Raw genomic sequence first — 22,095 nt, 5'->3', positions numbered from 1 at the left:
ATTAGACTTTTGCAACGCAAAATATTTAATTAACACCACATCCGCGAGTATGATCAGAGTCCTTTTTTAATTTCTACTCTCAAGATTTGCGTCCTTTCGACGATCTGTCCTTTTCTAACAGTATTTTTAAAAGCCATTGCCAATATCAACAGACACTTTTTGTCTCTGTCTTTCGTAGCTGACGTATTTTCCTTTTAAAACAAAGCTCTCTTAATCTGACAAAAATCCCCGACATTTTGTTGAAATCGACGGCATATTAGTGACTAGTCAGAGACTAAACTATGTAAACTTTATCAAACAATTGACCAAAACTTAGTCCAAAGGTTCCGTGATTTAGTCTATGACCTTCTTGATCAGCTAACATAAGAAGCGATTTTTTCAAGTCCTTGACCAAAGTCACTAAGTCCTTAGTCCCCTAAGAATGGGCCTAGGAGAGGAAAGGCGTGAGGCTGAAGGAGTTCAGTAATAAAATTCCCTTTATTCATACCACAGGGGAAATTTGTCTCTAGTGTCTATTCCAAGGGAAGCCCGAAATAACCCAGGCGTCAGCCTCATTGCAGCGCCGCAAATTGAGCTAGGCTGGTAATCGAACTCTTCGGGTACGAAGCAAAGACCGTACCGCTGAGCTCTTGGAAATGTAGCTAACAGCATTAAGAATGTTGACTTAAGACTCCGTTCAGAATTATTGACGGCTTCCCAAATCATAAAACCCCCACCTCCATGTCGGAGGGCTTCATCAACGCATTTTTGGGCATAATATTTATTTGTTATTCGATTACCTCCTTCTATCGTGACGGTGAATCAAAAAAGGAGACTTGTCACTAAACATACCTCATCTCCATTGATGAAAAAAAAATGTCCACTGAACAAGCTCTCTGCTCCACTGAAATCGTTTTTTTTTTTTTTTTTTTTTTTGGTGTTTTTTTTTACGATGACGTTGTGTCCCCTCACAGTTTATAGATAGCATGCGCTTGGTTAAGAAGGTCACAACATTGCCATCCGGAAATATAATAAAACCAACACACAAAACTATGTGTAATCTTAAATTTAAATGTTTATAGTCTGGTTAATATAGATAGAACGAAGTTGACGTCACTCGGGTCTTTGTTGTTGTTTTTTGCCATCCATGTTTATGAGTAATTCTCACTAAACTGTATTAACCAGACTCTTAACGTTCATGGTTACACATAGTTTTATGTGTTGGTCCATTATACTACCGGATGGCAATGTTGTGAGCTTCTTGGTCAAGCGCATACTATATATAGTTGAGTGAGAATTACTCATAACCGCGGATAGCAAAAAACAATAACAAAGACCTGAGTGGCGTCATCTTCATTCTATCCATAGGCGCGTAATCTATTTTCAAGTAGGCGATTAGGAACAGTTTGGTCTTATATCTCTATCCGCTTGTTATTACTTGCGCTTTAGAGGAGGCCGGTAGCAAGCGGTTTCTTAAATGGTAAATCAAAATGAAATGATCCTGGGCAGAGGTAGTCGCTCTTGGTCTTCCAGAATAATGGCGGTCTGCAGCCGTCCATGTCGCTCGAAATTGGTCCAAAATTGTACTCCTACTCACATTTAACTCTCTGGCAACATCAATATAAACATAGAACAAAGTTGACGTCACTCACCTCTTTGTTATTGTTTTAGTCAGTCTATTTTATGAGTAGCCTTCACTAAATTGTATCATTAAGATATGTTACACATGGTTTTCTATGTTGGTCCGTTATACATCCGGCTGGCAATGTCGTATGAAAGCGTGGCCTTCTTAAACTCATGGCCTGACACTGACCAAAAAATGACGTCAAAAGACCAGTCTTTGGCCACAAAAGAAAACAAATCGTGAGTTGTATTCAATAGTTCAACCAATGGGACCACTTGTTTCCATGAGCACTACGAACGACAACTCACTAGACGCTGCAAACACCAAATAATGACGTCAAACGACCAGTCCTTTTGGGTTTCAGTGTCAGGCTATAACTTTACGATGGCTACGATGAAACCGTGGCCTTCGTAAACGCATGGCCTGACACTGAGCAACAAATGACGTCAAAAGACAAGTCTTTGGCCACAAAATAAATAAATCGTGGTTGTATTCAACAGTTCAACCAATGGGATCACTTGTTTCCTTGACCACTACTAAAGACAACTCACTAGGCGGTCCACAAACCTAAAAATGACGTCAAAATATGGGTCTTATGTCAGACTGTATCCATCGTTAACTTATAGCCTGACACTGACCAAAAAGTTACGTCAAAAGACAAGTCTTTGGCCACAAAAGAAAACAAACCGTGACTTGTATTCAATAAATCAACCAATGGGATCATTTGTTTCCCTGATCACTAAGCCCTGAACAAAAACTAAACTAAAAAAATAAGTTCTAGTGGGTTCTAGCGTAGCCATCGTTAACTTATAGCCTGACACGGACCAAAAAATGACTTCAAAAGACAAGGCTTTTGCCACAAACAAATCATGAGTTGTATTCATTAGTTCAGCCAATGGAATCACTTGTTTCCTTGAGCTCTACTAAAGACAACTCATTAGACGTTGCACAAAACTTAAAACATGACGTCAAACTACAAGTCCTAGATGGTTCTAGTGTCAGGCTATAAGTTAACGATGGCTACGATGAAACTCGCCTTCGGATCGGAAGCAAACGGAGCATAAGGCGAGTCCTTGGAAAAGGCTCTTGACTCACAGTCTCTCACCGTACTCAGGTGTAAAATGAGTGGTTTGTTGTTTTGTTTTTTTGTTTGTTTGTTTTGGTTTGTTTGTTTGCTTTGTTTTTGTTGGGTTTTTTCTTTTTTCTTTACTTTTCTTTTGCAATGTACTTGTGCTCTCAACTGCTAATGTCAACTGAAATGATTAAAGATAACCAACAAAACACGCCAATGAATGTACTTTAATTAATGTATCTTTGATTTTGCTGCATGCAAAGTGTTGCCATGTATCTGTCATATAGTATTAGCAAGCACTGAGAGATTCCCTCCGATGAGGGAGAATCTATGTTGCAGTGACATTAATTTAAAATTAAGATATGCCTCAATAGTGTTACGTTTCTTTTTTCCTAAATAAATGTTCTTATTGATGTTGTTAGACGATTGCTCTCACACCATTACGAAAATTGTACAGTGCATAGGTTTATACTGATTTGGCATTGATTAATACTACTTATACTACTGCCATTACCACTATTACAACAACAAAAACAACTACTACTACTACTACTACTACTACTACTACTACTACTACTGCTACTACTACTACTACTACTACTACTACTACTACTACTACTACTACTACTACTACTACTACTACTACTACTATTTACTACTACTACTACTACTACTACTACTACTACTACTACTACTACTACTACTACTACTTCTACTACTACTACTACTACTACTACTACTACTACTACTACTACTACTACAACTATTACTACTACTACTACTACTACTACTACTACTACTACTACTACTACTACTACTACTACTACTACTACTGCTGCTGCTGCTACTACTACTACTACTACTACTACTACTACTACTACTACTACCACTACTACTACTACTACTACTACTACTACTACACGGTATTCGTGATGTGTTAAGTTTATAACAACATCAATGTTAACCATGATACTAGCACCATCACCGTTGCACGTGTTACCATCGAACATATTATATTATTATATCATTATATAATGTTTCTTCTGTTTCACATCTTACCCTACCCTTTTCCACAAAATTCCTGGAACGTTTTCAACCTATTCGTCTAAACACAGTCCAAGGCTCATGCGAATTCCCAACTCACCTACAGAATGGAACATGGCGAAGTACAAGATGGGATGATGTTGTCTTCGGGGTCGATTTGTTGACAATCCCCGATTTTGATGGAAGTCCCCTTACCTTTAGATGCGACACACAAAGTGGATCCAAATATCTTTTACGGTAAGTTGTAACTCAATCACAACACAATACATTCCTGTATAGTTTAACTCTCTCCTTGCCAATCATTTTCGTTATTGTCCCCAAAATGACAGGCTTAATCAGGAGAAAAATTTATTTTTTAAACTCAAATTTTAATAATCTCTCTACAAAACAAATCTCTCTTATTAATTAAACAAAGATCATTGTGATAAACAAAATAAATCTGAATAAGAAAAACGGTGTACTGTGTCGTAACAAATGTGACGATTTGCTGTAGGTGGTAAGGAGAGAGTTAAAGACGATTTTACTCTATCTTAACATGTTACTTTTACCGCCATGATTGATACAACTCAATCTTCAATAATCCAGGCACTAGAGTACAGGATTAGGGATAGTAACATTTTTATTGTTTTTGTTAATGGAACAAGACGGTTTTTGCGCCCATGATGTTCCGTGTTTAGTATTTTGTTCTTTATAGAATCTGTTATAGTCATTTTGGTTCATTACTTTTTACAGTCCACAGCTTCTAGCAGCTTAATAAATATCACTCCAATTACATATGAAACGCGTTACGACTTAACACCACAGGTTAGACGACATTGTTTGAACGACACCACTTTACATGTGCTTATGGATTGCCCATTATACAACGTGCAACGTTCGAACCACTGGGTCACCCCTACAACACTCAACACAAAGCTCTATGGTGAGGCTGAGGACCTAAAGCGGACCACAGACTTCATAGCAGATATCGGACTGCAGCCATAGATGTCCATCAGAGGAACGAAGAAGAAGAAGAAGAAGAACGACTTAATATTCTGCTGCGAAAGTGATGTATTAAGGAGCAGGCACTGGTATAGGATGAAAATCTGAAAATGATGTACATGAAACAGTGCCAGACAAAGCAAAGAGAAAAATACAAGAAAAAAAACCATCCCTAAAAAAAATCAGCCTGCCTCGACGGAGGGATCGAAAATCAAACTTCCTGATTACCAGGATTATTGTGAACTCGGATAGTCAGATATGTGCTTTAATGGTATGTTTTAGCTCTGCGGAATGTGTTACAAATAAGACCGCGAAAACCTTTAAAAAAAAACAACAAAAACAATTAACACGTTTGCACTTTATTTGGGATCAAACTTCTCGAAGCCGTATTTTGTCAGAATTGACTAGCTAGACTAACTGAGGAACTAAGTTTTAGTCCAAAAAAAAATCGAGTTTTGATCAAGTTTAAAAAACAAAAGTCACCCTCCTAAATGAAGGAAGCTATTTAATTTTAATGTTTGTTTTTTATTTTTTATTGTATTTTTTTTTTGTTTTATTATTTATTTAATGTGTTGTTTTTTAATACGCCATTTCACAACGGCACGATTCGATCCCGTCGCCTAGTATTCCATGAAGGAGTATTATAGATAGTCCATCAAACACGATGTCTGATGTTAACAACAGTGGCCCAGATTGTCCAATGTTATGAATTAATCTTAAAATTTTAAGCATGATATTGTTGATCACGACACAATACTGTTTCGAGACGACAGGTCACATTTCGGTTTCATGTTTATGTTCCTCAGATCGACGGTAACTAAAGTCATCCTCACCAACACTGTAGATGTTGTAGCTTGCTTAGATTTCTCGACATCGGTGACTGGAGTCAAACAAATCTACTATCACGCAACGGGTTTGTATAATAATATTATAGCCCTTGTCCTTGTGGTAATATGCCTGGTTTCCATCATCGTCGTCATCATCATAATCACCACGACCACCACTGTTATCATCAGCATCATCATCATCAACATCATCATCATCATCATCATCATCATCATCATCATCATCATCATCATCATCATCATCAACATCATCATTATTATTATTCTCATAATAATCATCACCATTATCATCATCATTATAGTCATCACAATTCCAATCATCATTGCGATAGACTATCACATTATCCGAAGGGTTGTAAGCAATTGCTATTGTCCGTTTCATGCCATAGAAATCGTGATAAACTCCGGCTCCATGAGCCTTATGGCTTTAAAAATATACTACTACTACTACTACTACTACTACTACTACTACTACTACTACTACTACTACTACTACTACTACTACTACTACTATTCCCATCATAATCAGCATCACTATCATTATCGTCATTATCATCATCTGCATCATCATCATCATTATCATCATCATCATCATCATCATCATCATCATCATCATCATCATCATCATCATCATTATCAATATCGTCAACATCATCATCATCGTTCTCATCATCAATATCATCACCATCATCATCATCATCATCATCATCATCATCATCATCATCATCGCCTTCCTCATCAGTAGCAGCAGAAGAAGCATCAACAATAACAATAAAAAACAGGACCTTGACTTACTCGACAAATTCCCATCTTAAAAAATAAATTGAGCTTTTATATAGTGCAATATCCACTAAACGTGCCCAAAGCGCTTTACAAGGGGTCCCTGGTCAACAGCAACATTTAACATGTAGGACGGGAAATAACGCCTGTTAGGCGATATTACAATATTTTCGGACAGAGACATCGCTGTTAACGGCCAGGAACTCATTTTACACCTGAGTACGGTGAGAGAATGTGAGTAAAGAGCCATTTCCGAGGATTCAACTATGCGCCGAGCCAGGCTCGAACCCAGGAAATTCCGATCCGAAAGCGAGTGTCATACCACAAGACCACATAGCCGCATCTGTTAATAACACTGTTTATATATAATTTTTTTATATATTTGGCAAATTTGATTTTTTGAAACATTTAGGCTCCGAGACCACTGGACCAATCGTCACCAATTTGTGCATGGTGTTTACAAATGAAATGAAGATGGTTTATCTGTATTACGAGAATGAGTTCAAATTCCAATCAACACTTAAATCATAAATAATTTTACATATACATATATATATATATACATATACATATACATGTATACACAGGGTGCCCAAGAAGTCGCGCACCGTGTAGATTCTTATGATAATACATATGAATAACAATTATATTAATAATCATAATAGATGCTCAAATTGTTCACCCTCTACATTGATACATGCATCAATTCTCTTTATACAACTGTTTCTTGGTAACGTTTAGTCAAACGGCAGACAGTAAGCTTTTCAATGGCTTTTCTCTCTCAAGCACGATGAATAAGGTTGAATTCCTCAGCTACATTTTTTTATCAAACATAAAAACCAATTTAACTCTTTCGTATATCATTAGCTTTTTACCCATATCTGTAAAATAAAAAAAAATTATTACAATTTATCTCATTATAGTATAGATTGTTATTTATATTATATTGTCACGCTTGTATATTTTCATAAAAATCTGCATGTTGCCCGATCTTCTGGGACACCCTATATATATATATATAGGTATTAGAAAATACCTACGAAATACAAGTGCTCGACTTTAGTATTAAAGGAGTGGTAAATATACGCAAAGAAAATATTTGAATTACTATTAACTCTCTTTCATGCCTTTTACTTTTTTGGGCAATCTTCGGAGAGTGGAATCGTTATTGTTGTTACTATTGCCCAAAGTAAATGGCATGAAACACATCTGTAGGAGTCAATAGCAATTCAAATGTTTTATTTATGTATATTTACCGCTCCTTTAATACTAAAATCGAACACTTTTCTTTCGTGCGGGTTTTTTTAATACATTATATATATATAATAATATTTATAAAAAGAGAAAGAAACAGGGAAACAGAAGAGCAGAATATACGTAACGTAAGAAAGTGATTAACAGTCATGGTAGTGACAAATGATATGATTGACTATTGATTTATCTTTTTTCAAAGCACACGAGATCAGTTACTCATGCTTTCTGTGTGTTCCTTCTTTCTCCAGTGGAACGTTCGTTAGGTGGAGGTTTATATCAACCAGTGCGTTTGTGGTCACCCATTGGATCTAGCATGACAATCGCTCAAATCTGTACAGACACAACTTATGAGGCAGGAACCACTGATATTATGATCAACATTGGTTTGTAGATGCATTTTACAATCTAAAATTATATTCGTCGTCGTATTTTTCCTCCTCCTCCTCCTCCTCCTCCTCCTCCTCCTCCTCCTCCTCCTCCTCCTCCTCTTTCCCCTCCTCCTCCTCCTCCTCTCTCCTCCTCTCTCTTCTCTCTTCTTCTTCTTCTTCTTCTTCTTCTTCTTCTTCTTCTTCTTCTTCTTCTTCTTCTTCTTCTTCTCTTCTTCTTCTTCTTCTTCTTCGTCGTCGTCGTCTTCTACTACTACTACTACTACTACTACTACTACTACTAGTACTACTACTACTACTACTACTACTACTACTACTACTACTATTATTATTATTATTATTAGCATTATTATCATCATCATTATTTTTAGCATTAATATTATCATTACAATATTTTATCATCAGTAACAGCATTAATGCTATTATCATTATTATTATCATTGTCATCATCATCATCATCATCATCATCATCATCATCATCAAAAAAATAGAAGCAGATCATCATCATCATCATCAACATCATCATCATCATCATCATCATCAACATCATTATTATCATTATTATCATCATCATCATCATCATCATCATCATCATCATCATCATCATCATCATCATTATTATTATTATTATTATTATTATTATTATTATTATTATTATTATTATTATTGTTGTTGTTATTAGTATTAGTATTAGTATTATATCATTATTATAATTATTATCATTTTTAATATTATCATTATTATTATTATCATTATTATTATTATTATTATTATTATTATTATTATTATTATTATTATTATTATTATTATTATTATTATTATTTTCCATCTCGTACTTCTTTTTCTTTACTGACGTCCTTTTCCTCCCCCTCCCTTTCCCCCTTATCCTTTTCATACTCCAGGCATTCGAATTTTCTTAAATATTAAACAAATAAAAATAAAAGAATGTTTGTCTCGTTTTATAAATAATCTGCTTCTATTTTTCATTTTTCATTGAAATCGTATTTTATAAACTATCGACATGATATCTCTCCAACAGAATCTAACAACTTAGATGATGCAGTGATTACTTGCCCGACACCATTGCTGGCAAACTTCAATCAATACAACGTAACCGATTCGGGGACTGTCTACTGCGGGGATGGATACATTCATATCTGTGACGATTCCAAGAGCGTCTTAGTAGTAGAGTATGGCCTTTGCTCAAAGCAGATTTTCTATTCCGGTGAGTATGGGAGGGGGGGGGGGGGAGGCTCTTGTTGTTTATTGTTTGGTTTTTTTTTCCGCGGGGAGTGGTGGGGGGGGGGGGGGTGTTGGTGTTTGTTTGTTTTCTCTCCTTTGTTCTTTATTTTTGTTTGATTGTTTGTTAATTTTTTTTAATGTCGATTGTTTTCTTTTATATGTTTTTCCCCTTCATTTTCTTGCCCTGAACTGACATGGCAGGCACATATGTGTAGATAAGTAAACGTCGCCCTGAGGCGAAATGATGGCTATCATGTGATGATGATGATGTGATGATGATGATGATGATGATGATGATGATGATGATGATGTTGATGATGATGATGATGATGATGATGGGATCGAGTCCCACTCAGAGCGGCTTATAGTTGAATCATTGGAAAAAGATCTTTATTCACATTTTCTCACCGTACGCCGCAGTAAAATGAGGACCTGTTTATTACCAGCATTCTCTCTATCGGGAAAAATTGTAACATCGCCTTACAGGTGTCATGTCTACTTGGTGAGTGTTGCTGTTGGCTAGGACCTCTTATAAAGCGCTTAGAGTCCGGTTAATGTCAATCAATTGCACTACATAAATACTCAAGGTGTTGTTATCATTATAATTTCATTATTATCATTATATTATCATTATCATTATTATTATTATCATCATCATCATCATCATCATCATCATTATTATTATTATTATTTTATTATTATTATTGTTATTATTATTATTATTATTATTATTATTATTATTATTATTATTATTATTATTATTAGTGCAATCATTAATTATCACCACGATCATCATCACTATCATTATCATTATCATCACCATCACCATCGTCATCGTCATTCTTATTAGGCCTAACATTATCATTTTATTATTTCCTCATTATCATTCATCTAATTATTCATTTACTTACCGATTAGTAATCCGGTGATGAGTATTGGAAGTCATGTTCGATTACTGTTTGGATTAATCCCTAAAATATATCTGGGTCTATGTCTAACTATCTTTTTCGTAACTTCTTAATACGGCACCCGAATGCTAATAACACTACACCATCAGAAGAAAAAAATTATCTGCCTTTGGTATCCGTTTTCAGCCGGCGGGATTCTTTCCTGTGTATACTACAGTAAGAGCGGCAGTGTTGTCTATGCCACCCTCCTCAACAACGATACCTCTGTTGACAATAGCAACACCTACCATTACACTTGCTTGGTAAGTAGATATGAATAAATGGAGAGATAAGAGAATGTTTCTTATGTGCAGACGTGCCAAATTTAAAAAATCGTAATTATTAGGACATAGAAATAATAGTTGCTATAATAAACCAACAATTCACCCTCAAAATGATTAACTAACACTTCAGAATCCACAATACTGTGTTTGTACTCTGTTTTCAACTTTAATTTTCAATATAGTTTATTTCTTGTTATTATCAACATAAGTGCCTGCTCCATTCACGATTCTGAATTAAAAATTCACCCCAAATACCGGAGCATACTCAATGTCTCAATCGTTTCTATGTTACCTACATGTTTGTGTTGAGAATATTAGTTATTTAGCTTAAATACTTCGTAGGTTTTGTATGTGTTGAAACCGTGACCTCAAGAAGTCGGGGAGAAGTGGCCCTCAATAGACGAGAATTTGAAGCGACTTCTTTTTCTTGGGGAAAGGGGGGGGGGGGGGGGCGGGGATAACTCATGCGGCCGAGTCACGATCTCCCCGGCCAGGCGGAGTTGTCGTACCAATAAGGTCGCGGGTTCGAGTCCCCATCGCCGCCGCAAAGTTTTTATTTTCTGTTGTCTTCTGGCACTTTCCTACCCACTTCATTTCTTGTTATTATCCATATATTTTATTGACTTAGAGATGGTCATGAAGTTCTGAAATTGGAGCCGAAATTTCGTAAATTTACGATTTTTCTTAGTAGTTGGCAAATCTGTATGTGTGATATACCATCTCAATCCGTGCGGCTGTGTGGTCGAGTGGTATGACCCTCAACTTCGATTGGAAGGGCCAGGATTCGAGACTCGCTCGGAGCGGCATATTTTGAGTCCTTGGAAAAGGCTCTATACTCACATTCTCTCATCGTACTCGGGTAAAAAAAAGCAGTATAATATATATATATATATATATATATATATATATATATATATATATATATATATATATATATATATATATATATACAGGATGTCCCAAAATCATGTATACAATTTAAAATGTTTGTAAACGTGGGATTTAATCTCCTGTAATTATTTTTAATGTTGTTACAATGTGTATACATACATATGTATGTATGTATGTATGTATGTATGTATGTATGTATGTATGTATGTATGTATGTATGTATGTATGTATGTATGTATGTATGTATGTATGTATGTATATGTATATGTATTTCATTTATCAGGCTATACAAAAATCCGGCGGAGAGTGGTACGCGTCCCAATGGCCCAGAAAATGTACCACGGATCAGACACCTACTTCGGTACCATCAGCTGTAGGATACACCTTTGTCATGAATGCAAACGGTGAGTACATATTTTACCTTGTGGCATCGGTAACGATGACTAATTATGAAGAGTAGATGCTTTTGAGTCAGCTGCACATTTAAAAAAAAATAATCTGTTAATTGGTGAAGGCTAGGTACACACAATCCAGATCAGTCCGGCTTGAAAAAAAAAAAGAAACAAACAAACATGATAGGATAGTGTAAAGCTTGTTGCTAAGTTAGTGCAAATGTACTTAGTTCAAATTAAGGTATTTTAAAAAGAAATAAATAGAACTTTCTTAAAAACTATAGCAAAGAAGAAATTTTAGTTTTTAAATTTTGTGTACAGAAAATAAAGGATTAATAAATGACAAATGTTTTTTTATAAAAAGGTCTTCATAGCCCTTCAGTGTATATTATGGTCTTGGCCTACGTGTACTTACTTGCAGGTCTGATAACCCAACTTGTTATGGGCTCTTTGCGGTCATGGAAACATTCTCAAACCGACGCAAAGTAACTTCCATTACAACAATGTAAAACAAGCCCATAATTAGGATCCGTTATCAGACTGCATATTATGTGTGCGCGTCGGTATTGGCGTTGGTTGGTTGTCCTTATCTTTTTCTTGGATGAGTAAGTGTATCTGTGGATGTCCCACGTAATAGGTCCACAGACTCTCTCTCTCTCTCTCTCTCTCTCTCTCTCTCTCTCTCTCTCTCTCTCTCTCTCTCTCTCTCTCTCTCTCTCTCTCTTCTATCAAACAATCTCTATCAGAAGTCGAAGGGGCAATTCCGTAATAGTTGGTCACAGCATGCTGTAACTGAAGAATTATAATCGCTGGATGTTGAAGAGTTCCCGTGTAATGAAGGACACGTCGTCTTTATAAGTATAAGCAATGAAAATTAGACATACATGTTAACTTTATATAAGCACTGAAAATTAGACACACAAGTTAACTTTATATAAGCACTGAAAATTAGACAGACACGTTAACTTTATATAAGCACTGAAAATTAGACACACAAGTTAACTTTATTTAAGCACTGAAAATTAGACATAAACGTTAACTTTATATAAGTACTGGAAATTAGACACACATTTAACTTCAGGCCATTTCAGTCACTAGTCGATGCGAGGGCGGCGAGTTAATGGGCTCAACCAACAGAATAGTATTGTGCGGCTATGTGGTCTCGTGGTATGACACTCGCTTTCGGATCGGTAGGTCCTGGGTTCGAGCCTCGCTCAGCGCATAGTTGAGTCCTTGGAAAAGACTCTTTACTCACATTCTCTCACCGTACTCAGGTGTAAAATGAGTACTTGGCTGTTAACAGTGTTGTTTCTGTCGGAAAAAAATTGTAATATCGCCTAACAGGTGTCATGTCTCGTTCTTCATGTTACATGTTGCTGTTGGTCAGGGACCCTTTGTAAAGCGCATTGAGCACATTTAGTGGATATTGCTCTATACTAAAGTTTTTGTTTGTTTTTTATTGTAAAAAAAGTAATCCCAAAGAGGAACCTGTTTGAATGATCATGCACAATTATACAAAAGTAAGTTTTATGTCATAGATTGCGTCCAGCAAGTGAGGAGTGAGATGCGCAATATACATTATATTTTTTTTAATGTGCATCTCCAAAAAAAATTTACAAGATTTAACCAATTTTGTAATTTTTTCGTCACATTTATATCTCATTATTTTTTTTTTTCTTTCTTTTCAGTGACATGTGGTAAGTAGTTGATTTTATCCCCGCTCCTCCCATCCCACCCACTCTTCCCTTCCCCTTCCTAAAAAAATTATTGATGCAGATTTGTAGCCCTAAATTTATTCGTCAAATTTTGATGATGACATTGTTGTTAAAATGAAAGGAGTGTGATAGAAATGAGAGAATGTATGCATTGCAGAATAGAAATAATGCATAGTGAAGTAAAGTAACCTACACTTAAAAACCAACACGACGTAGGTCAACCGCATGGTGTTGTTTATTACTTTGAGTTATCTGTTTGTTTTGTGTTTTTTTTTTTTTTTTGATTTGTTGTTTGTTTGTTTTTGTTTTGTTTTTTTGTTTTTTGTTTGTTTGTTTTGTTTTTTTTTGTTTTTTTTTTTTTGTTTTTTTTTTGCTTTTTTGTTGTTGTTTTTTTCTTTTTTTTTGGGGGGGGGGGGTTCATTGTTGTTTTGTTTTGTTTTTGGTTTTGGGGTTGTTTTTTTTTAATGTTGTTCTTGTTTAGTTTTGTTTTATCGTTTGTTTGGCTTGTTTTTTTATAATTTATTTAAAAACATTTTTGCTGGGGGGTTTTTTTTAGGCATTTAAAAAAAAACCCATTTGGGTGGGGTTTTTTTCCAACTTTTGTTTTATCAATAATAAAAAAAACAGAGTTGGTTTTGTATTGCTTTTAAACGTATGTCAAAGTTGCAGAATATTGCCGACTGACCACGGAACATTGGACAGAGAAAACAGGGTTATGAAAATGTAAAAATTGGAAAATAATTATGCCCATCCGTGCGGCATCCGTGAGGTGTCGCCTTTGCATTCCATGAAGGAACATTATAGTCTACCAAACAGTCGTCTGATGTCAACAGGAACCAGCTGTGTTTTCCAAAGTGAGCACAATTGGGATTAATAATATTGTCCAAGGAAAATAAATGAAAGTGCTTGAATCAGGACTGGAAACTGGGACCTCCTGTGGGTTAATGATCATGTCCCAGGAAAAAAAAAAAGAAGTGGGGCTCGAATCCAGAACCTAGGTCATAGTGTAATGACTTAACCATTCGATCACTTCGCCCCGACAATGTTACAGTGAAATCCTGATAAACCTAACACCACAGGGACAGACAGATTGATTGACTTTAAAGCAAGGTTGACTTTATCCGGTATCAATGAAACACATTAAGATAAATAACAAATTTTTGGGACCAAATAGGAGATGTTGGCTTTAAGAGAAGTTGACTTTGAGGGTGTTAATGCGGATTCTACTGTATCAGATTGATAGAAAAGGGTTAACTACGAGCCACTAAGTCCTTGGCCGCCCGGCACAAATTCGCAAGATTAAGGGTATACACTACTTTACAGGTATTTGCGGCAGTAGTTTGCGCCATGGTTTATCAGTATATTTCAATGATGAGCTTTTACAACATTAAGCAATTGTATATGTGATGTATCCTACCCCTATCCCCTTTCTTTATTTTCATATTTTTTATTCATCAAATGTACTTATGGAACTTTTTTTTTCACTATTATTTCAGTCCCAGGCTCCAGCTCCAGTTTCAACATAATTCCAATTATTGTTTCAATTATCGCTGTGATCATCATCGGAGGTCTTCTCTACTACTTCTGCGTCAAGAAAAAGAAGGGGAAGGTGCTGAAGAAGAAGATGCCTTGCTTCAAAGATGATAAGAAGAAAAAGAAAAAGAAGAGTCAAGTGGACCCTACCTCTGCTGACGTGAGCGTATCTGCTGCACCAATGGATGGATACAAGACGGGACTTCAAGCCACAGCGGTTATGGGTTATCCAGATCGATCCTCAACTATCACTCCGTTTGAAAGAAGGAACCTGGAGACAGCCCAGTCAACTCGTTCAGCCATTACAGTCAGCCACATGGACGCGGAGCTAGTGGATGATAACACGCCACGTAGGTTGCCTCCCCTTATGACACACACACAGCAGGAAAGTGACACCAGCGACACCCCGAGCATTCCCCCAGCCCGTCTACCGCCCATCAGCGAGATAGTTGGGGGAACAAAGGAGGGTAATGTCAGTAGCGTATCAACCAGTGCTGTCACCCCCGCTACCTAATCAAACCATGAAACTGAAAACCAAGGAGATGGGAAAGGTATTTCCTCTCCTTGAAATTATCCAAAGTAGTTGTATGGTTCTCACCCGTATTCATAGTATATTTAGTATGTTCCCTTAACACACATGCATAATGCATCATACTTAACAAGAATTATTCACATGGAGCGGAATGCCATTTATATGTTCTTGTTCATAATGGAGTCCATGAACAGCTAATTGAAATCGAAATATGGATAAACTGCTTGAGATATGTGCGAAACATTTACAGTACTCGGTGGATTCTACCAAACTCTCGGAAGAAGCCAAAAAGCGTGCTGGAATCCGAGCCTGTCGAATCCCGGTGCTCATGGGAGAAAACGACTTCATTATAATAAGATAAAATTAGGTCACCCAGCTCCAACGTGCCGTTTTGCAGAGCGTGCTGGAATTCGGTGAGCTAGAATCCAGCGAGTACTGTATAGATGTCCTGTTTGTGGAATTTTTTTGAAATGTTGGGTATAAGTATAGTTATAGTTGCGTACTGCACTCTCACTAAATGAGAGTATCATATGACTGGCTAATTACAGAACGACTATTGTTGGTGCAAACGATGCCGTGCCGGTGTATCTGTTCATGTGATACGTAGGTGATACGTGGGACGTAGGACGGAAGTTTATGTCCATGTTTAGCCGATCATGTGATATTGATGTGATTCGGCTTACGAAGGGTTGCGAAAACGCCTCTTTACCATTAGTTTGATTAAGAGACATCTTAGTATCATCATCATGACTCATTTCTCACAATATTCACGCATGTTGTCAAGCATTGCCAGCACCCTAATCATGTCAAAAGTTGGCATATTCCTAGAAGTACACCGTGTGGCTCTAGGTCCGAGCCAGAATTTCAGAAATGTCCTGAGGGTTTTTGACTGAGGTTTTTATTTTTTAGGGAGGTCTTTTAATATCGAAATGAGTATTCCATTTAGAGCAGTTTGTAGCCTGATTCCCCAGACCCTTGGTGTGTTAAATGGTAAAATCGTGGCACCGTCTTTGTTAGACAATATATTTTACAGATGTCTGTGGTCCGTTCAATCAGCACAGTGTTAATGACATAATGACATGCATTGGTCCATTAATCTGCAGGATTTGGTCTGACTTCTCTCCATATCAGCCATTTTCAGGAATATCCCCAAAACTTCCCGTTCAACCAACACAATTTTTTCACGCAATCACAAAAGCACTAAATTAATGCTAAACAGCAAAACGATCTCTACAATACCAATTTTAATTAATTTTTATAATAATATCAAAATTGTTTCTTTAAATTTTATGATTGTGATGTGTAAAAGAAATTAGAATGAGAAAAATGTTGGCTGCATCATAATTATTGTGACGATCGTGTGACGATATTCCTATGGTTGGTTAGGAGAGGGTTAATGCTTTCACCAAAACACAAATTCGGAATATCATTGCAACTCTGGCATTTACTTTGGCATATTGATTGATTCGAGAAAATTATCTAAGTGAAAGTGCCGCAAATATAAGATTGGTATCCAGAACACAAGAGAAATACATCTCCATGAACCATTACAGATAGTAATGATTTGAAAAGCATTGCTAGAGTACAGAGCAATTTTTAAGACACCTAAATCGACATAAATGTATTGAACATCTTGCTCTCACAGGAAAGATAGAAGGTAAAAAGAGTAAAGGTAGACCAAGAAAAACATACTTGAATAGTTTGAACAGCTGGATGACAAAGAAAGAGAAGAGTAATATTAGTTTTCTGAGGTTATCTGATCAAAGAGATGAATGGCGTATCATGATCACCGATGTCTGGCACAGACTTGGTACTTGAAGAAGAAGAGTACAGAGATAGTTTATTGAGAGACGTACGACCCAAATAGAATTTAAATCGGCACGAAATTAAATTAAAAATTGAGAGGGGAAAGATTTAAGTTGAATAGTGAAAGTATGTCAATATCCCAGTACATGCTAGGTTTTTTAATTAAGCTATGAGCCCGCGTAGACATCAAATTAGTAAAAAGTCAAGAGTCTTCTTTCCTTAAGTTATTACTCATGACCCCGTTGAAAAGTACGAATAGCTTCTGCTTTTTAATCATGCCGAAGATGTACGCAACTCTATCTTTTGACAGATGATAACAATTATAAATTACGTAATTCTAAAAGATTCTATTCCACATTGATAACATGCTTGTCTGCTGAGCTATTCTTCCGTTTCTTCTGCAGCCAGTCGCAGAAGACAACGACTTGGTTCCCCTTCGTGATGGAGGGCGCCATCGTCCGATTGGTTGGCGCGGTACGCCATCCCCTGATTCAGATTGGCACAGCAGATCACCCTCGCCCTCACCTATACCTTCACCTGCCTGTGGTTTGGTTTCCTATCACATGAGGCCTCCAAAGACCATGAGACTTCATTTCCTTTCTTGGCGAAACATTGATTAATAAATTGATAAGGCACTTTCTATATTGAAACTATTGGTTCGATAGGATTTTTTGTATTCTTTTATTTAAGAGAAAAAAAACTGGACTGTACAAAGAGAGGATGAGTGTATGAGTGATTCAGAGAGAGAGAGAGAGAGAGAGAGAGAGAGAGAGAGAGAGAGAGTGTGTGTGTGTGTGTGTGTGTAAGCGTGTGTGTGTGTGTTTGTTTATTTTGTTTGTTTGTTTGTTGCTTTAGGTCTCTTCCAACACAATTGAGGTTATATGAGAGACCGCTGAAACAAAAAAACAAGCAATCTAACAAAAATAGTACAAATGTCAATCAAAATCATAACCTAAAGATATCATAAGCTAAATTATAAATAACCAAGAACAAACAGGCAGAGGATTTACAGGAAAAAAAATATCCCCTGTCAAAAATACAATCACAAACCAAAGAAGCAGGATAGGCTAGTAAAGAGAAGAAGAAACGACATCACTATCGGATCGTACACCCATGCGAACATCATAGGTATATGATTCAAGGGTGATGCTCCCATCCAACCACCCGCGTGTTTGTTTATGCGTGTGGATGTGTTTGTTAGTGTAATACTGTTCTTGGCTGGGTGTTTGTAGGGATGGGAGGTATGGGGATTACCATTTTTTGGATATGATACATTAATTTGAATTTGAATTCCATTTTAATTTTATTACAGTATTTGATAGTGCTTTAAAGAATTTAAAATAATCTACCTTTCCATAAAATGCTTAAAGGTTTTATAAGTTATAATAAATACGATAAATCTTAATATAATGTGAAAGTTAGCTCTACGACCGTCCATGCAACGTTTCGATATTCTGTGATACATTTTTTCATTATTATTATTGTTAGAATTTGTTCGATTTCAAATAATGAGAGAAAAAAAAAGTGCGTATGTTAGAATATGAGTGTCAATTCTTTGTATTCATGAATTGAACAATTCTGGTCATATGTATGTACAATAACGTTCTGTATATAAATTGACAACTTACTTATCTTGTATCATTTTCACATTGTCACGTTATAACAATGAACATATTATGTTTGAATTGATGGTAATTATTATCATCATCGTCATCATCATCATCATCATCATCATCATCATCATCACCATCATCATCACCATGTTGCCAATCATTTCTTTATTATCAGTCTCAACAATGTAATGATAATCATTAACTATTATTGTTCTCTCTCAACAATGTAATGATAATCATTAACATTAACTATTATTGTTCTCATCAATCTAATACAATCAATTTTTCAAAAGTATTTTTCAGGCTGTTAAGTTTCATTATTCAAATCCCCATGATCACAACCATCAATACTATTATTAATAGATCATTTATAATCACATTGTTAAGATTACGGTATCGGAAAAAATAATAAAGTTTTCAGTTTATTTATTTTCAAACACGTAGAGCTAAACATTCTTTTTGTTTCATTTTCAACCAAAGAAAAATTATTATTAAAAAGAAAAAGAAAAATAGACAAACATTCATTTGTTATAAAATAAGCACGCCAGAAGATATACATATATTATATTACTTGTGCATCATGTGGCACTGTTTTTGTTCGTCCTTTTTTCAGAGGGTGATGGTGGTTTGTTTTGTTTTTGTTTTTTTGTTGTTTTTTTGTTTTGTTTTTTCGTGGCATCTTATTTATCTGTTCGATTTTTTTTTCATTCATTCATTTCTTTTTTTATTTTGTTTTTGATTCTCTTCTCATTCTTTCTGTCGCGTTTTTCCTTCGTTTAAAGAGAACTTTGGGAAGAATCTATAGCACCAGTGATAACCATGTTTTATCACAATTTTCTGAATTACATTTGTACTCTTTTTTTGTTATTTTTGTTTATTTCTTTTTGCTTATTTGATGCACATATCATTATTGTAATAATTTATGTTTCTGATTCGTATGTTTTAACTCGATTTAGAGATTTTGGTACTGAAATTAAAATCATATATATTCATTTTCTTACTGAACATATAGACATTATTCAAAGGCAAACACTTCACTGGGGGTCTTTGATCTTAAGTTAATGAAACGAAACACCTAGGCCAGTCGATAACTGATATGATTTAACCAATATTTGGTTCTTATGAATTAGGATATTTTTTTCTTTAACATGACTAAAATTTGAATATCTCTACATGAGTAAAAGCAGCCTGGTTTTTACTTTTTTTTTTCTTGTATCTTTCTTTCTTTGCCTCGCACTGATTCATAAATACCTTATTAGATCTTAATTTTACAGCAGTGTCTGATAATTTATGGTTTTCTTGGATATCAATTCACCCATTGAATAGAAAGCAAATATTCGATTTTGATTTTATTCTTTTTACCTACTTACGAGGTTTTTTTCTGCTTTTTCATTTTTAGGTGATAGTTGTTTATTTTTTTTTATGTTACTGCATTAATTAAGAGTTGTAAGTAAGTAGGCATTGCCGTATTCTTTAAAACTCATTTCTGTCCAAATTTAAAGCCATATTTAAGTTAAAGTTCCTTACTTCATATAACTTTTTAAAAATTATTCATTCATTTCCAATCATTCTTTTATTTCAATAACATTTTAATAGACTGCTTTATAATCGTATTACTAATGATAAAAAACACACACAGATAGTCATGATATCTCTCTGGTGAATAAGTGAATAAGGATATTACTATATTCTGTGTAATTTTAATCTCTCTCTCTCTCTCTCTCTCTCTCTCTCTCTCTCTCTCTCTCTCTCTCTCTCTCTCTCTCTCTCTCTCTCTCTCTCTCTCTATCCCTCTCTGTCTCTCTATCAATCTTTCGCTCTAGTATTGATTTATATCTCTCTATGACGATGAATATCAGAGAAATTCTACAATTTTTTCCCTTTTCCTGCTCTTGGGAATCTCGCCTTATGTCAAATTGGGTTATAATATAAACAAGAAGATTCCAAAGAATTAACTTAATTATTAATCTTTGACAAGAGTAAGAATGTATTGGCATCACTATTTCTCATAGTCATGATTTGTGTAACAATAAGCTTGATCAGTATCATGAATGCATTTTATATATCAAACGAACTAGTTATTTCATTCTCCGTCCATTACTTACAAAGAGTTTTCTTATATATTTTTTTACAGTCCACTTTAATGAACAAGAATTTATGTCATCAATAAATTTGACCATTCACGCATTCAGGGTTTGTTTTGTTTTTGTTTGTTTTTAAGGGTTCTACGGCGCCTGAGACACATTTAAGTCATTTCAGTGCCAGTAAAACGGAAGAAAATGGGATAATAAAAACAATTCTAGATCTACAATTAAAAACACACGAGAAGAGTAAGACAACGGGAAATGGTACAAATAAGGTAGAGATGTAGATTCCAAGAGAACACTGTCAATGTACTTAGTTTGAGATCACCTGAAAGTCTCATCCAGACACAAGCACGGGATCTCACTAAGAGGAACACACTCAAATGTTTACAATATACATTCAAAATACAAATATTACAATGTATAACAGAGAGATAATTTACAACAAACAAACAAAAATTCCTCTCCCAAAACTATAACTATAACTCTACATTTGACTATTTCCGTCTCCACCAAGGACCCTGTACAGGGAAAGGACAAAACCAAGCCAAGACAAAGTCAGAAAGCAAGTTGGAAAAAAAGATATAGGGTGATAGAAAACAAAGTTCAAAAACAGATATAGGGGTATAGAATAGACAGTGAGTGCCCACTATGGGAGCATCCAAGGTCAAGACAAGACCAAGTAATTTCATTCCAAGACAAAGACAGCAAGTTGGAAAAAATGATATAAGGAGATAAAAAAAATATATCAAGTAACCTCTTTGCCCGCCATGACGACCCCCCCCCCCCCCCCCCCCTCAGTGGTTCAAATAGGGAACAGATGAGGATTCCAATAACACGCTGTGCTATCAGTGTATTTAGTTTGAGATCACCTAAAAGTATCTACAGACAAAGGCAGAGAACCCCACTAAACTCAAATGTTTAAAGATTATCATATATTAAAAACTAAACATATAACAGCACACATGAGAGAGGTGATTTATCAGGAAAAAATATCATCTCCCAAAACTATTACTATAGATTTTACGGTCTCCCTCCCAGCCAAGGACTCCAATAAGGGTCAGGAAAGTCAGGACAAAACCAAGTTTCAA

The 22,095-nt window shown here is 35.6% G+C and overlaps 1 protein-coding gene across 3 annotated transcripts in view; it reads left to right on the top strand.

The window, feature by feature from the left end:
- The window catches only part of LOC144970347 (uncharacterized), a 26,616-nt gene extending 5,509 nt beyond the window's left edge, over positions 1 to 21,107 (top strand). The window contains exons 2-9 of one of the 3 annotated variants that reach the window (XR_013644940.1): positions 3,791 to 3,956; positions 5,507 to 5,613; positions 7,828 to 7,962; positions 9,005 to 9,190; positions 10,302 to 10,417; positions 11,613 to 11,737; positions 14,933 to 15,319; positions 17,712 to 21,107. Coding sequence is in view for 1 of the 3 variants with exons in the window: in XM_078909889.1 (XP_078766015.1) it covers positions 3,791 to 3,956; positions 5,507 to 5,613; positions 7,828 to 7,962; positions 9,005 to 9,190; positions 10,302 to 10,417; positions 11,613 to 11,737; positions 14,933 to 15,080 (983 nt within the window). In the remaining 2 variants the exon portion in view is untranslated. Of the gene's footprint in view, positions 1 to 3,790; positions 3,957 to 5,506; positions 5,614 to 7,827; positions 7,963 to 9,004; positions 9,191 to 10,301; positions 10,418 to 11,612; positions 11,738 to 14,932 lie in introns of all 3 variants that reach the window. The other 2 variants (XR_013644939.1, XM_078909889.1) reach the window with 2 other exon arrangements.
- Positions 21,108 to 22,095: the final 988 nt, after the last annotated feature.

The sequence above is a fragment of the Berghia stephanieae genome, chromosome 4, assembly GCF_034508935.2.
Source record: "Berghia stephanieae isolate SIO BIC M18660-M18661 chromosome 4, UCSD_Bste_1.3, whole genome shotgun sequence".
NCBI classification, from domain to species: domain Eukaryota; kingdom Metazoa; phylum Mollusca; class Gastropoda; order Nudibranchia; family Aeolidiidae; genus Berghia; species Berghia stephanieae.
The sequence above is the reverse complement of the archived record's forward strand: the minus strand, read 5'-3'. Positions and strand labels throughout refer to the sequence as shown.